Source organism: Cuculus canorus, chromosome 4, assembly GCF_017976375.1.
Source record: "Cuculus canorus isolate bCucCan1 chromosome 4, bCucCan1.pri, whole genome shotgun sequence".
Lineage (NCBI taxonomy): Eukaryota > Metazoa > Chordata > Aves > Cuculiformes > Cuculidae > Cuculus > Cuculus canorus.
In genome coordinates, this window is record NC_071404.1 from 26,357,562 (window position 1) to 26,372,139 (window position 14,578).

Sequence of the window (14,578 nt, forward strand, 5' to 3'; positions counted from 1 at the left end):
TACATAGGAAATTCTAATATTCTGCCTTTATATACTTCAAAAGTACTAGTTGAGCTTGTTTCACATTCTTTTATTTTTTTTTCCAAAGCAAAAGGAAGCTGCTTTTAAACTGGTCCTTGATGTGTTCATGTAAGATTGCAGGATGGGTGGAGTAGCAGGACACTAGACCTGATGATGCAGAAAGCTTCCTCCAGACCTGTGTTCCTGTCATGTCTGCATATTACTGTAAAGAATTGGGAGTAGTTTCAATATGTTATGTATTATGTACCTAGCACTGTTAAGAATTTTAAGTTAGCTTTCTGCTTTGGGATGAAGACAACTGCTGCTAATCTTAAGAGTTCTTTTTCCTTAATTGAAGGCTGGAAACTTTTATTTGATTATATATCTGGTCATTTGAAATAAAATGGATTTCTTCCATGTGCTAATTTTATTCCAGACCACTGACCTCCAGTGGCTGACTTGTAGCTATGAAGCAAAACATTTTAGTAATTGTGCTCCTCATGTGCCTACTGGCTACAGGAGAGCCATTTTCCCTTTAGATTTCTTAAGAAATTCTTTTCATTGTTTATTGTACTTTTGACTTGGTAAATATCTGTCTATCTTATGAATTAGAAAGGAGATCAAAAGAAAACCAGTATTATGGTTAAGCTTTCTTTAAAGATGTAACTATTCATGAGTCCAAAGGTTTGCTGTGATTTTTGAGAAGCTAGAAGAGCCCATGTCCTGTAAGAGCATCCCATAATAAAGATCTTAAAACATTTATTGTCAAATCTTTGCAGTTATAAAGCATGGTAATTACAATAGCAGAGCCCCAATTCTTTTTTGCTTAAGTTGTTGTTGCTTTACAGTTGAAGTCTTTGCTCTAAGTGTGAGTTAAGTGTTGCAGCAGTCTAGACTCCTGCCTGCATGGTGTGAGGAAACTGTATTTTCATTTGCTGTGTTCCTATGAATGATTGCTCATGCACCTTTGCCAATGTGGAGAACAAGAGTATGTTGGATGAAGACGGTGCATCATATTTCGCTGGAAAATTAAGCTGAAAATCAGAAATGATCAGGTGCAGGGCTAGATTATCTGCAAGGGTTTAAGCAATGTCAACTACAGTTTTCATGAAGGAATTGTTAGTTCAGTATTATTTTCAGTAATATTTTCATCTCTTTCCTGCATGACCATGAAGTGCACATTTCTGGATATCTGTTGTATGAGTCTTTCCCTTTTCCCTAATTTGATAGTAGCTGCTTATGTCCCAGTATAACTCCCATTAACTTGTTTGGTTTTTTTTTGTTGTTGTTGGTTTGATAGGCAAGTGACTCTTCATTCCCCGGTGGGGGAGCAAATTCTTTCAAAGTGTAATGCCTCCATTTAGAAAAACAGTATTGGGTAGCTAAAAGGGAGTGCCTTCCCTGGCATCTTAAATCAGAGCTGTACTGTGTTTTTTTTCTTCTTGAGCAAATCCCCTTATTGTTCTCATTTACCATAAAACCAAACTGGAATACCTACTGTAGGCTTTACTCTTAATGAGCTCTAGTCTTCAGGGATACAGGGCCTGACCACTGTGGTGGCTGCATTACTGCAGAGTTCTCTGGTGTGTACCAAGTCCTTGTGGCAATGAGGAGTCAAAACGTGGTGTCCTGAGGCCTTTTGAGCACTAAACTAAGGGCCAAATGATATCTCTGCTTCCATATCTGTTCTCAATCTCTAGACCACAAATTTTACCCCATCTTTCTCCTATGCTGATATTCCTTCCCTTCTTCACTCTTATTTCCCATTGTCCACTCTTGTGAAACCTCTTCTGGAATTCCCTCCCTCTGCTTTATTGTGCTCCCACTTCAACCTCCCAAAATATCTGCCATGTGTCACCTGGCTTCCTGGAGAAATGATGTTGTTCACAGCCTGTGCTGTGAGCAGATTGCAAGCTGTTCCAGTAGCAGGAGGTCACTGCCCACCTGGCTCTGCTGGGCGTGAAAGGGCTGGTTGAGCACTGCTGCATGCAGTGGAAGAAACGGAAGATGACCCTGCTGGTGTTTCGGTTAATGAACTGCATGTGAATAATTAAAGCCACTTAGCCACATGCTGGAAATGAAAGATATTTACTTCTAGTTTATGTTGATATTTGAGCCAGTGATGGTGAAATAAGTTTACAGACACTGTTAGCAGTATATGACTCATAGCAGTGTTATGCACACTTTTGTAGATTCACTATTTTGTTCTTTGAAAGAGTCATTTCCCTCATGGACCTGCCCTCCATGACATATTTTCTTTTTCTGTTAATTTAAATATTTTACCTGGAAAACTTAAAGGACGCTTTCTGTATTCATACTTTTTTCCTTTGACCTATCAGTATGTATTTGCTTGGTGTTAACAATATATGTGTAGTATCATAAAAGATACAAAATCAAAAAAGTCTTTTCCTTTTAAAAACCTTGCTATACAGTATGAAAGACACAAGTAACATGTTATGGGAATCATGAAAAGTAATTTAAACTATATTAAGTCATTACTTCAGCTCTTGCTGCTGACCTGGGGAAAATGTGAGCTCCCTCCACTGTATGAACTTGAAATCTTTAAAGAACTTTGTATTTTAAAATATTCAGATTGGCTTTATATCACATATTTTATGTAAGGAACATGAAAATCCTTCACTGGATATTAGCCTTTACCTATCACAGATTTCTTGCTGGACAGTAACTTTGGAGAATTTAATTATGATGTACTGTTGTAGCTCCAGTAATCCAATCAGTTTCCAAATGTCTATATTTCAAGCCAGTCACCTGTCTTTACTTAGAACTGCTTACGGATCAAGAAACTTTTCAAGAGGTTCCATAAAGCAGATTCTAAATCTTAAAAGGTTGTACCCACACAGTCCCTGTTCTTCCTAAAGACCGTTATAATGTGGTAAAGGTAACAACCTCGTAAGTTCTTTCTTACAAGGTACTATGCTTTATACACAAGGATTCTAGAGCTTTTGCAAAAGGTTGGCTGAGGAAATGACCCTCATACAGTAGCCAGCACCCCTCTTCTTGTAAGAAATATATCAAGATGTTCACACACAGGTTTATGCACAACCTCTGTCCCCTTGCTAGAGGGTCAGATGGCACAGAAGTCCCCTTACAAGCATGGCATATGTAAATAACCATTTTTTTATCAGGTCAGAGTTTAGCAAGTTGAATGTGAATGAGTATTTTAATTTTTTTCTTTAAAGCGGCTTGATTTCAAGAAATCCGGGTTTAAAACAGCTATTGAATAACCATTCTTCACAATTAAGCCTTAGAATGCAGTTCCAACTATATTGATTGAAAACATTGCTGCTCAATGAGAAATAAGATCTCACATATTCACTTTGGGTATGTACAGCAGTTTTTGGCACAGTTTTTGGCAAAAAGTTGTCTAATATAGTTTGGATGTGGTGAAACATGTAAATAGTTCCCTATAATTTAGGATGTTTATCCATTCATTGCTAGTGATTTATAACTAATGGATGTGATGCTCATAAAGAAAGATTTGAAGTTTTTGTCTTAGTGAGCTGCAGCCACATGCCATGAGGCATGGTAATTCATTATCAACTGCTTTATGTACTTGGTTCTCCCATCCTGACCAGGTTGCTATTGATGTTCTTTTGGTTGTCCTTTGCCTCCTTCCTCTGGTTTCAGTATTTATCAATAGAAAGGTTCATGCAGAGCCCTCAATCATGTAAGTCCTGGCTGAGTGCCACACCAGTATTATCTACTAATCTGTCTATGGCAGTCCAGCTTTATTATTTCCCTTCCTGGTTCATATTTACAACAACAAAACCAGACGAGGTAAATTCAGTTATTCAGCTGGATAAGATAATATGAAATAGTTCAATAATTCCATTTGGTTTTGGATAGGAAATGATAAAGCTAACAAAAAATATTTTTAAAAGTAATGCAATAGTTAGGTGTGGGAGATTAACGGACAGCACGCTGATCAATGTGATCAAATGCTGACAGTTTATTTGAGTCCAGATAGCATCCTATATATCTTTTCCCCATGATCACGCAGCTAGTTCTTACAGTGATTGGTACACGTTTACATATCCTAAACAACTAAGCCATAGCGACTGGGTAACGAATACTGTCCACGTGAAGATCAAATGCTTACTTGGTTAGTTAGCTTTGTATATTTTACATGCTTTTCCCCTAAGTTATCATGATTTTTACCTTTCTAACTTACACCTCCCTCTCAGCTGCTGGGCATACAGCCATAGCTTACTGTTGCTATCCATTGTTTCCTCTTACCACACTGTTCATGGTCCTTCAAGAGCATCGTGGCCTTCATTAATATAAAAAGTTTCTATGGTTAGGAACTCTTTTCAGAGGCTCTAGCAATTACAAATGTTTTGAGAATGTCTATATTCTTTTAAACATTTATGTAGGGAAAAGAAAGGGAATTCATAACCTCATGTTACTTCTTTTTCTGTTTAGGCTTTTGCCAAAATAACAAGCAGCCAGCAAAACATACACTAGATGTGCGTTAGACCCCAACTAAAATTGGTGAATTGACCCCACCATTCCTACTTAACAATTTGCAGTGAATTTATCATTTAACTCCATTGCTGTACATCTGGTACCTAATGATACAGCATCTGTTGCGAAACTTCTGATTCACCTGGTATGGCTGTGATTGGACTACTGGGAAGAGGTATGTTAATTATTTTATGCAAGTATTCTGCTTTAATCTGCCTCTATCAGGCTTCTAAGAAAACTCATACTGGCAATGCTAATCACTAGGCGGCTAGTAAAGAAGTTATGTCCCAACAAACCTTGTTCAAAATCTCATTGGGTAAGTTAAAGACAGGCATCATAATAATTCTCCTCAGTGATCAAATGATTTAAGGATTATCAGGTACATTAATTATCCAGATTCCCCGCCAAGCTAACTTCTGGTGAGCTCCCATGTTCCTCGCAGTCAGCAAATGAGGACAAGGAAGCCAGAGATGTTTTGTCAGTCATATAAAGTAACATCAAACCTATCCTGGACAAACAAACTTGCCCAAATGTGGGTTGGTTTTTTTTTAATTCAAAAGGGTGTAATCTGATGCCACTGGGATTAATTACATGCTGGTCCTGAGGCAGGTTGTAAGAAGAGCAGGAGGAGGTGTTGCAGACATTGTTATTTTAATTAGGTTTTGTTTTATCAGTACTGACCTGGGAAGTGCATCCTAGGGGAGATCTAAGGGTCAGGAAGAGCATTTTTCACACAGAACACTTTGTGCATGGATTTAGCGTATGTGTTTTAATGCTGTGATCTATAAAAACACATTCTTGGGTGTTTTGACCAGTGCATACGTACACACGCACAATTATATTATTCATTATTATCATAGAGTTGTTTGGTTGGAAAAGACCTTTGAGATCATCTGATCCAACTGTACCTGCCCACTACTAAATCTCTAGGTACTTCATCTACCTGTATTCCAGGGACGGCAACTGAACCACCTCCCTGGGCAGCCTGTTCCAGTGCTTGAGATCCCTTTTGGTGAAGAATTTTTTCCTAATGTCCAGTTTAAACCTCCCATGGTTCAATATGAGGACATTTTCTCTCCACCTTCCCCTTGTTACTTGGGAGAAGAGACCAACACCCACCTCATTACAACCACCTTTCAGGTAGCTGCAGAGAGCAATAAGGCCTCTCCTCAGCCTCCTTTTCTGTAGGCTAAACAACCCCAGTTCCCTACACGACTCCTCCTAAGGCTTGTTCTCCAGCCCCTTCACCAGCTTCCTTGCTCTTCTCTGGACACGCTCTAGCACCTCAATCATAGAATCATAGAATAGTTTGGGTTGGAAGAGACCTTAAATATCCAACCCCCCTGCCACAGACAGGGACATCCCACTAGACCAGGCTGCCCAAAGTCCCATCCAGCCTGGCCTTGAACACCTCCAGGGATGGGGCACCCACAACCTCCTGGGGCACCCTGTGTCAGTGCCTCACCAGTTTCTTCACAGTGAAGAAATTCTTCCTTATGTCTAGTCTAAATCTACCCCTCTCCAGTTTATACCCATTGCCCCTCATCCTATCACTACAAGCCTTTGGACACAGTCCCTCCCAGCTTTCTTGTAGCCCCTTCAGGTACTGGAAGGTTGCTATAAGGTCTCCTTGCAGCCTTTTCTCCATGCTGAGCAACCCCAGCTCTCTCAGCCTGTCCTCGTATGGGAGGTGCTCCAGCCCTCGGATCATCCTACAGCTCCACACCCTTCTTATGTTGAGAACTGGACACAATACTGCAGGTGGGGTCTCACGAGAGCAGTAGAGGGGCATAACCACTCCCCTCACCCTGCTGGCTGCCCTTCTTCTCATGCAGCACAAGCCACGCTTGGCTTCTGGGCTGCGAGCATGCATTGCCAGCTCATGTCGAGCTTCTTATCAACCAGTACCCTGGAGGGATCCGAAACTTTATTATTATTATTATTATTATTATTATTATTATTATTATTATTATTATTATTATTATTCTGAGCAGCAAACGAGCTGTACCCGACCAGGACGCGCTCCCACCCGCACACAGCCGGGAGCTGAGGGTGGCAGCACCCACACCCGAGACAGTCTGACCGGCCCGGGCCCAATGAGCGCGGGGCGGGGGGAGAGAGAGGCTCCGCGCGCAGGCGCGGGCGAACGCGTGACTCAGCGGCGTCGCGCGCCTGCTCCGCACATCCGGGTGCGCGGCGTCGCCTTCCCTCCGCGTTCGCTCCCCGCCTCACCCACCGGCGGCCTCGCGCCGGGGCCGCGCAGGGGCTTCCCCCCATGCTGATCGGGGGCCGCTCGCCGGGGCGCGGCGGGGAGCGGCCGGGCTCCGCTTGCGGCCGCCGACATGATGCCGGCCCGGGGCTGCCGCGGCTTCTACCGACTGTACCTGCGGTGCCAGGCGGCGCCGCTCCGCCGCGCCTGCCACGGTGAGTCCCGCGGGGCCCGGAGGCGCGCGCTCGCAGGGCTGGAGGGCCCCCTCGTCCCCTCTTGTTCCCCCTCGTCCCCTCTTGTTCCCCCTCGTCCCCTCTTGTTCCCCCTTGTCCCCCCCGCCGCGGTCTCTCTGGGCTGGGAGCCTCCCGAGTCGCCGGTGCGAGAAGTGGTCTCTGTTAACGAAGTGGAATAGAATCATAGTTTGGGTTGGAAGGGACCGTAAAGGTCATCCAGTTACCAACCCCCTTGCAATGGGCAGGGGCACTTCCCGCCAGATCAGGCTGCCCAAGGCCTCATCCAACCTGGCCTTGAACACCTCCAGGGATGGGGCATCCACAACCTTCCTGGGCAACCTGTGCCAGTGCCTCACCACTCTTACAGTGAAGAAAAGTTTCCTTATGTCGAGCCTCCCCCTCTCCAGTTTATACCCATTTCCCATAGTCATGGAATCATACAATCATAGAATAGTTTGGAGTGGAAGGGACCTTAAAGATCACCTAGTTCCAGCCCTTGTGCCATGGGTAGGGACACGTCCAACTGGATCAAGCTGCCCAAGGCCCCATCCAAGCTGGCCTTGAAAACCTCCCTGAGCAACCTGTTCCAATGCCTCACCATCCCCATTATGAAGAATTTCCTCCGTATGTCTAGTCTAAATCTGCCCCTTTCCAGTTTATACCCATTCCCCCCAGTTCTATCACCACAAGCCTTTGTGAACAGTAGTCTTGGTTTAAACTAAAATAAAGTTTCATCTAAGCAATTATGTTCTTTGGAGGTCAGACAGAATGTGCCTTTGATAGCATGTTTTCTTTGGAACAGTGTTTTTCCACACACTGTTCATTTCAAGATGGTAATGTTGTGTGTGCTGTGTGATCTGTGCTGAATGGATGTGTCTTCTGTGATCACCTCTGTCTGGCGTTTTCTTCCCATCTCAAATGCAAGGCAGAGCTGGAGATGGCTCCAAATTAGTAAGAGATTTGTCTGTTGTGAAGTTTGTAATAACATTAAAATTAGTTCTCGGCAAGTAATAGAATATACATGAGGTTTCTGGGAAAATTTATCCCTATACATGTATGTGGGAAATACATTCTGTCCCCAGCTCTTGTCTTGCTGCGCAGGATTGATGAAGATTGCTCTGTCACGTTGCCCAGGCCTGATAAAGGGTGCTTGCTTTCTAAAACTACAAAAAACGAGTCTTACAGAGTGTATTTGCTGGCATTTTTGGTGTCACTGCCTCCCTGGTGCTGGGGCAGGTGAGGTGTGTACTGGCAGGTGCTATGGCATGCCTTGTGGTGACCTGGTGCCCCATCAGCCCCGCTCTGTTGTACAGTGGGCACTGGCGTTGGACGGGATTGTGTGAAAATGTCTCAGTTTTCAAACCCAGTGCAGTCTTGTAGGATTTGTGTTTGTGTGAGGAGCGAGCCCTGTTTTTTCTCTTTAGGCCAGACACCCTGAAACTTAAATTCTGACCAGTTTTGTCCCTCTTCACGTAACCACTTACAGTTAAATTGCAGCAAATAGCCTTTTCCTTTAATGGTTTCTTGTGTGTGTATGGATTATTAGGGAAAGTGTCCTCTAAACGTGCTGATTAAGTGTCCTTTTTCAGTTACTCTGGTGTCACCATAGCTTAGGAAACAGTACTGCGCATCTTCTGCCCTATGCTTATTGTGGTGCTTTATGAGGCGTAATCAGTAAGTTTGCTGAGCTGTGTTGCGTTGATTGTTCTGGGCTTTTGTCACATTAGCAACAGCTGATAGTCAGTAAGAGCTTATCTGACTTTTTTTTGATGGAAGTGTTCTCATGTAAGGTTCAGATTGGTGCATGCACATGTGCAGATGTTTCTGTACGGTAGATGACTGAAATAAAAGGGAAGCTGTTGAGACTTTTATGGTATGCACAGTTTTATAGGATATTATTGTTTTGTGAGAGGAACAGTATTCATGCATGATTACTTATACTTTGTGTGACTTGACTTACCAGCACTGCTGATTTATTTTTTTTAATTTGTTTATTCATTTAATGAATACTTTCCAAAGCAGCCAGTTGGCTGTTGCATATCTGGTTGGAGGAGTTATATACCCTCTCTACAGAAGTGTTTGTGCTGCCTAAAAGAAGCTGTTTGCTAATAAGCTGGTTGGCTTGTACTGCATACAGCTCTGCTTTTGGCTAGTCTTTTGAACTGAGGATTGTCTACCCAGGGTGATTTCTCAATAGGATTTTTACATATTTACTGTGTAATTTGTCTGTTGTAAATGTTGCAAAGTTTAAGATTCTTCTCTATAAAATATTTTATACGGTGTTGTGTGCTTTTCTACGTAATATCTGTAGCAACTGGCTCTTAACATGTAATGCACAGTTAAATTTTTTTCTTAATTGGTAAGGTGTGGTTTGTATGGAGTGTACACAGGGAGATGCAGTGGCAACACTGGCTGATAGTTTTGTGGTGGTCTGTATTTCTTCTATTGATATTTGGCTTTTTGAAGATTTTGAGGCAATCTGACTAGAATATGACTTAATGTATCAGTAAGTCAATCTTATCAAATAATTTTGTATTTTTTTTCTTTTTGAACCCCCTTAAGATCATCTAGAGGTCTTTGGAAGAAGTGCATACCAGGCTGTTTGGGGAGAAAGCCCTAACTTTAGAATGAAGTTTAAAAGTAGGCGTTTGAAGGGAGGCAGTCAACGCATGCTGTGTGTTCCTATTGCATAATTCCTAAACATGGGTAAAATAAGGACAGATCAGTACTCAAAAGCTAACTTTTTGTAACTTAAATGCTGGTATGGCTCTACCGTTTCCTTTCTTTTTCCTTGCAAAATGGTTGCCTGAAACATCTTTTTTTCTCCTTCCCCTGTCAGGATGGCAAGCTTCAATGAAAAGTGGGAGTCTGTCTTGTATTCTGCCATGCAATCGTCTGCCTGTGCAGTTAATGAGTCAAGTGAGAGTTTATACCTCCAATGGTCAGAAAAAAGATCTTGGATCAGAAGATGCAAACAAATCGGCTCCTGAAGAAACCCTACATAAAGCTGGAACAGGTAGTACTAATCTAAAATAAAGAGTGTTTACATAAATGGAAAAACTTTATGTATTTAATGATTGCTAACTTTTTTTTTTTTAATTGTGTATTATTATGGTTGCAGAATTCTTGCTTCTGGGCATCTGGGTATATAAATTCAGATGCATAGGCAAGGAAGAATGCCAAAATTTATTTCTTTGTCATTCCAGTGTTTAAAGGGTTTCAGTTCAGAATAATCTAATTCAAAGTCATGTATGTCAGAAGGGATTAAGTCACTTAAGGGATAATAAAGGGGATGTATTACTTGTCTTTTACCACTTTACTTGGCTTACTTAATTTTTTTTTTTGTGGTATTTCAGGTTTTTTTTGTGAAATAGACTACTGATATGATAAATATTCAATGGGCATGGATACTAAGCACTTTGACTTCTCCAGATCAGACTGTAGATGACTGGCAAAGAAGGTTGAGCTGTTTCATCCACTAGAGTTTTCTAATCTGATCGCTGTCAGAACTGCAGCATTCACATTAAAAACTTGATGTAATGGGCATAACCTGACCCTCAATTTGATTGTCAATCTTGTGCTAGTTGGGTGCTTGTAAAATACAGAACTGTCTTGTTCTTACTTCATCATAGCATCTGCTATTTTTTCTGCTTATTAAGTGTAGGATGGCACAGATACATGTTTGGAAGACTACTTTGCTGAAGAGATAATGAATGCTTTTTATAATGAAAGCTGTCTTTGTGTGCTTTTGTATAAAACGTAGTGGTCTACTAAGAAATCTTTTTCCTCTTCATTGTCAGGTTAGCAGGTATTTATTATTATTAGCAGGTATTATTTGTTTTTTGTTTGTTTGGTAACTTGTAAATTCCTGAAACTTTTAGTAGTCTTTAAAAGCTAGTAACTATAGCCAGCTAAGTTACTTTTCTGATGTTTGAAAGAGCACAAGAGTGGATCTGAAATGTTGTTCTAAGTTTGACAATTAGGTATTATTTCTTAAGCCTGGGACTGGATTTTAGAAGAGGATCATACTTAAGACTGTTTATGTTTCTTGGAAAGTCTTGAGCTGCAGATGGTTGCTAGAGGCAGAAAAATGTCTGCCTGAATACAGTGAAAGACTGTAGAGCCAGTTGTAGTTATTGGTATTTTCTGGGTTCTTAATGTGCAGTTACTGGTGTTAAAAATTGGACATGTGAAAATAGGCTAGGACTATTGCTTTTATGATTACCTGAAGTTTGTATAATTACTGATAGTCATCAGAAGGGGTGTTCCTACCTTCTCCCACCCTTATCTGATTACTCCCTCTCTTGTGGTGACGTTAATGAAGTTTAGCTTGTTCTGTGACAAAGTAATTGCTTGCTTGTTTTGTAGAGCTAGGGTTCAAATGAATCAATAAGCTGATCCTGCTCACTGTCTTTGAGATGGCTGGAGGAAAGACGCAGCCCTCCATGGCCTCATGGCTTTGAGTCGCAGTAAACCCTAAGTGGAACTTTGTGGCATGGGCACCATGAGACCAACAGACCTTTTTTGAGAGTCTGGGCTGATGTATGCAAGTGTATATGAAACTGTAGCCTATACTGTGCATAGATGGAGAACTGCTTTGAAATTTATTTTGGAATGCATATTGTCATATGCATGCTTCATATAGGGGGTGTTCTCTGGAGCCTGGCGCATAGAATGTTCTTATGCGTTATGGTCGTATTACTACTGTTTATTTAAAAAAGCATGATATTTTGGTAATGTTCTGAAAAGATGATGTGCTGCCTGTAAAGTTTGCCCTATTTTTCCAATAACTTAAATGTTTAGGAAATAATGTATCTCTTTTGGACCTCAATTTCATTATCAGTAAACTTGGGAAATGCATTTCCTGTTACTGTGTTATTTAAAATATAATGTCTTCGTCTTGAAAGTTCTATTATATCAACCTCCACTTGTTTGAAAAACAGTCTGAATTGAAGTGTTACATATTTTTTTTCTTTCTTTTGACTGATGCACTGTGATTTTGTCCAGTCTCTAGGCTGAGGTCGTAAACTTGAAAAAGGATCCTGATGTAGTTTTTGCACATAGATATAAATCTTGATATTTTTTGTGCTTTTTTTCCCCTTCTGAAATCTTATGACCCAATCCTTTGTTGAATAGTTTTGATGATATCTCTTTTAATTACATAAATGGATTGCATGCAGAATTTCTGAAAAGAAGCTACTACTCGTTTTTTGCTAAGCAATCTTAGCTGAAGTTTATCATGAATATTGGTAGATTGGCTGCCTGGTGCTTTAAACCAGGTAAGAAAAGAAAGGAAAGGAATGGCAAAAAGGTTTTTGCTTTATTTTCAAGTCCAACAATAACTGATAGGGATAAATGTTATAGGAATGCTAGTTATTTATGGTCCATCCTTGTTTGTTGTGTAATAAGACCAAGTTTCATTTATCAGTGTTATATTTCCAAGAAAGTATGCTTGGGTTGTTATTAGCCTTAGTCCTCGGTTGATGTTAGGGAAATAACTAATTGCCTGGTGAAAAGCTAGTTATGTAGTCCAAGCTTCGAGAATATCTGACCTTTGAGTAATTTGAGTAGCATGTTAAGTGAGGAGTGTCTCATGAATTAACTTGACCTGCTTGTAAAATCTTCTTTTTTTTTTTTTTTTTTTATATATCACTTTCAATAAGATCAGTTTTAATTTTTTTAATGACTGTGGATGTATGGCAAACCACCAATATTAGAGTGTTAGGACAGAAAAGAGTGAGTATGTTGATTTGTTGTGTTGGAATCGTAAGGCTTTCATTTTGAAAGCTGTGTTGAGGTGTATGAGATAAGGATGCAATATTTGTATTTTTGAGTAGTACTTCTGATTTCTAAGTAGAAATCTCACTGATGTTACTTGAATCTATTATTTTCCAAGTATTAAGATTCGCTGAATGGTATTGTGAATTATATTTTATTGGCTTTTTATTGAGTCAAATCCTGAAATTTCAAAACCAGCGAAGATACTTTGTTTTCATTCTAGCTCCAGCTTGTGACACCAGTTGTGGATTTTAGTTTTAAGTATTCTATATTTTGAGGAACTAAGTTTTTGTAGGTGAAAAAGACTCGGTCCCCTGAAACTGAATTACAGATCGAAAACTCTGTGAGAGTCAGGTGATCAGAAGCCATAAACTATGTAGAAATCATTGTATTAATCTAAAATTTTGCATAAAAATTGCCCCAAACTATAGGTACACTGTTAAAATATTTTTTAAAAATTCAGGATACTTTCTGAAGTAGTTTGCAAGTTGGAACTCTTCTTTAAGCCACTAGGAGTTTATTCATCTATGCTATATTAAATGTCTTACTTTCTTATTTATTTTTTTACTATTTCTGACTTATGTTTTGAGAGTTTTAAATGTTGGGAATCTAGCAGAAATGTTTTTTAGTGGTCAGGGGGGAAAGCAATATTAAGATATGTTCTTTTTTTGTTACGTTAGCCAGACTCTTTACTAAAAAAGAAAAGTGCTTCCATATTTACAGTGAGCTTTATTTTTATTTTACAGGACAAGATACAAATAGTACAGGTCAAAAGCAGTCTTTCATTAAAGAGCCAATCCAAGTAAAAGGTAAAAAAATGCTTTCTTTGTTGAAACTTTACTACTGTCTGCTAGTAGTCAAAAAAGATATGTGTAAAGAAACTTTCTTTTTCAATTGTGACAAGTTATGTTAATAAAATTTAAAAACACACTTGTATGTCAGCTTTGTTTGAACGCAGTTGCTGGGAAATTGCTCCTGAAAAATCAAACACAGTGGTATTCCTTGTGATTACTCATTCTTCTCTGTCTGTTTTTAGTTGTTTCATTTAGGCAGATAAGTTTGTCAGGAAAAGACTGATTTGTTCTCTCATCTGTTACGAGTCTGTCCTCCTTGCATGTTTTTAGATATGTCCATTCACCATCTCAGACTTAATGTGGCTAAGCTAAATACTTGATCTCACCCCATTCCCTGTTCTAAGTCTTCCTCTGTTCCTTCTTATTGCTGAGCTAATCTAATCAGTGCTGCTTCTAAATATATTTTGACCACGTGAACTGCCTAATCCAAGTCCTGTAATGTTCCCATTTGTGCCTGTGATAAATACATGCTTTTGTCTTTAGTTACATTGTTTAAAAACATAAGTGGCTAAAATAAGAGCATAACTTTCTTTCATGTTTTTAATTTATCACAACTTGATTTCACTCCATCTTCACTCACATAGCTTCTATTATGTTATTGTGAGAATGATGCTATTAAAAACTCCTGTGCTTTTGATCACTCCTAGCCTTCTATGAAAGAACTTTATCAAAATAGAAATTGCCATTTCTCTTTAAACTCCACCTGGAAAAAAAGAAATCTCTGGAGTGAAAGTAACTCAGGAAGGCTATAAATGGTATCAAAATTCCATCCTGTCTTTCCCTGGATTTAAAGAAACTGATCTCACCTTGTGTATTTTCCACACACTTTTGTCTACATCCTGCATCCATGTTGAAGTTCACAAGGTTCTTGTTAGCCCACTCTTCTAGTTTATCCAGGTCTTCCTTCAGGGTGGCTCTCCCTTCTGAAGTGTCCATTTCCTTGCTCAGTTTGGTATCATCAGCAAATTTTATCAGGCTACACTTGATCCCATCATGAAAATACACTTATGAAAATATTA

General features: G+C 39.9%; 1 protein-coding gene across 2 annotated transcripts in view; it reads left to right on the top strand.

Moving 5' to 3' along the window:
* Nucleotides 1–6,639: 6,639 nt before the first annotated feature.
* The window catches only part of SLC30A9 (solute carrier family 30 member 9), a 38,516-nt gene continuing 30,577 nt past the window's right edge, over nt 6,640–14,578 (top strand). Inside the window, exons 1-3 of one of the 2 annotated variants that reach the window (XR_008449900.1) lie at nt 6,640–6,909; nt 9,767–9,943; nt 13,452–13,514. Coding sequence is in view for 1 of the 2 variants with exons in the window: in XM_054066501.1 (XP_053922476.1) it covers nt 6,828–6,909; nt 9,767–9,943; nt 13,452–13,514 (322 nt within the window). In the remaining variant the exon portion in view is untranslated. The remainder of the gene's footprint in view (nt 6,910–9,766; nt 9,944–13,451; nt 13,515–14,578) is intronic. The other variant, XM_054066501.1, reaches the window with a different exon arrangement.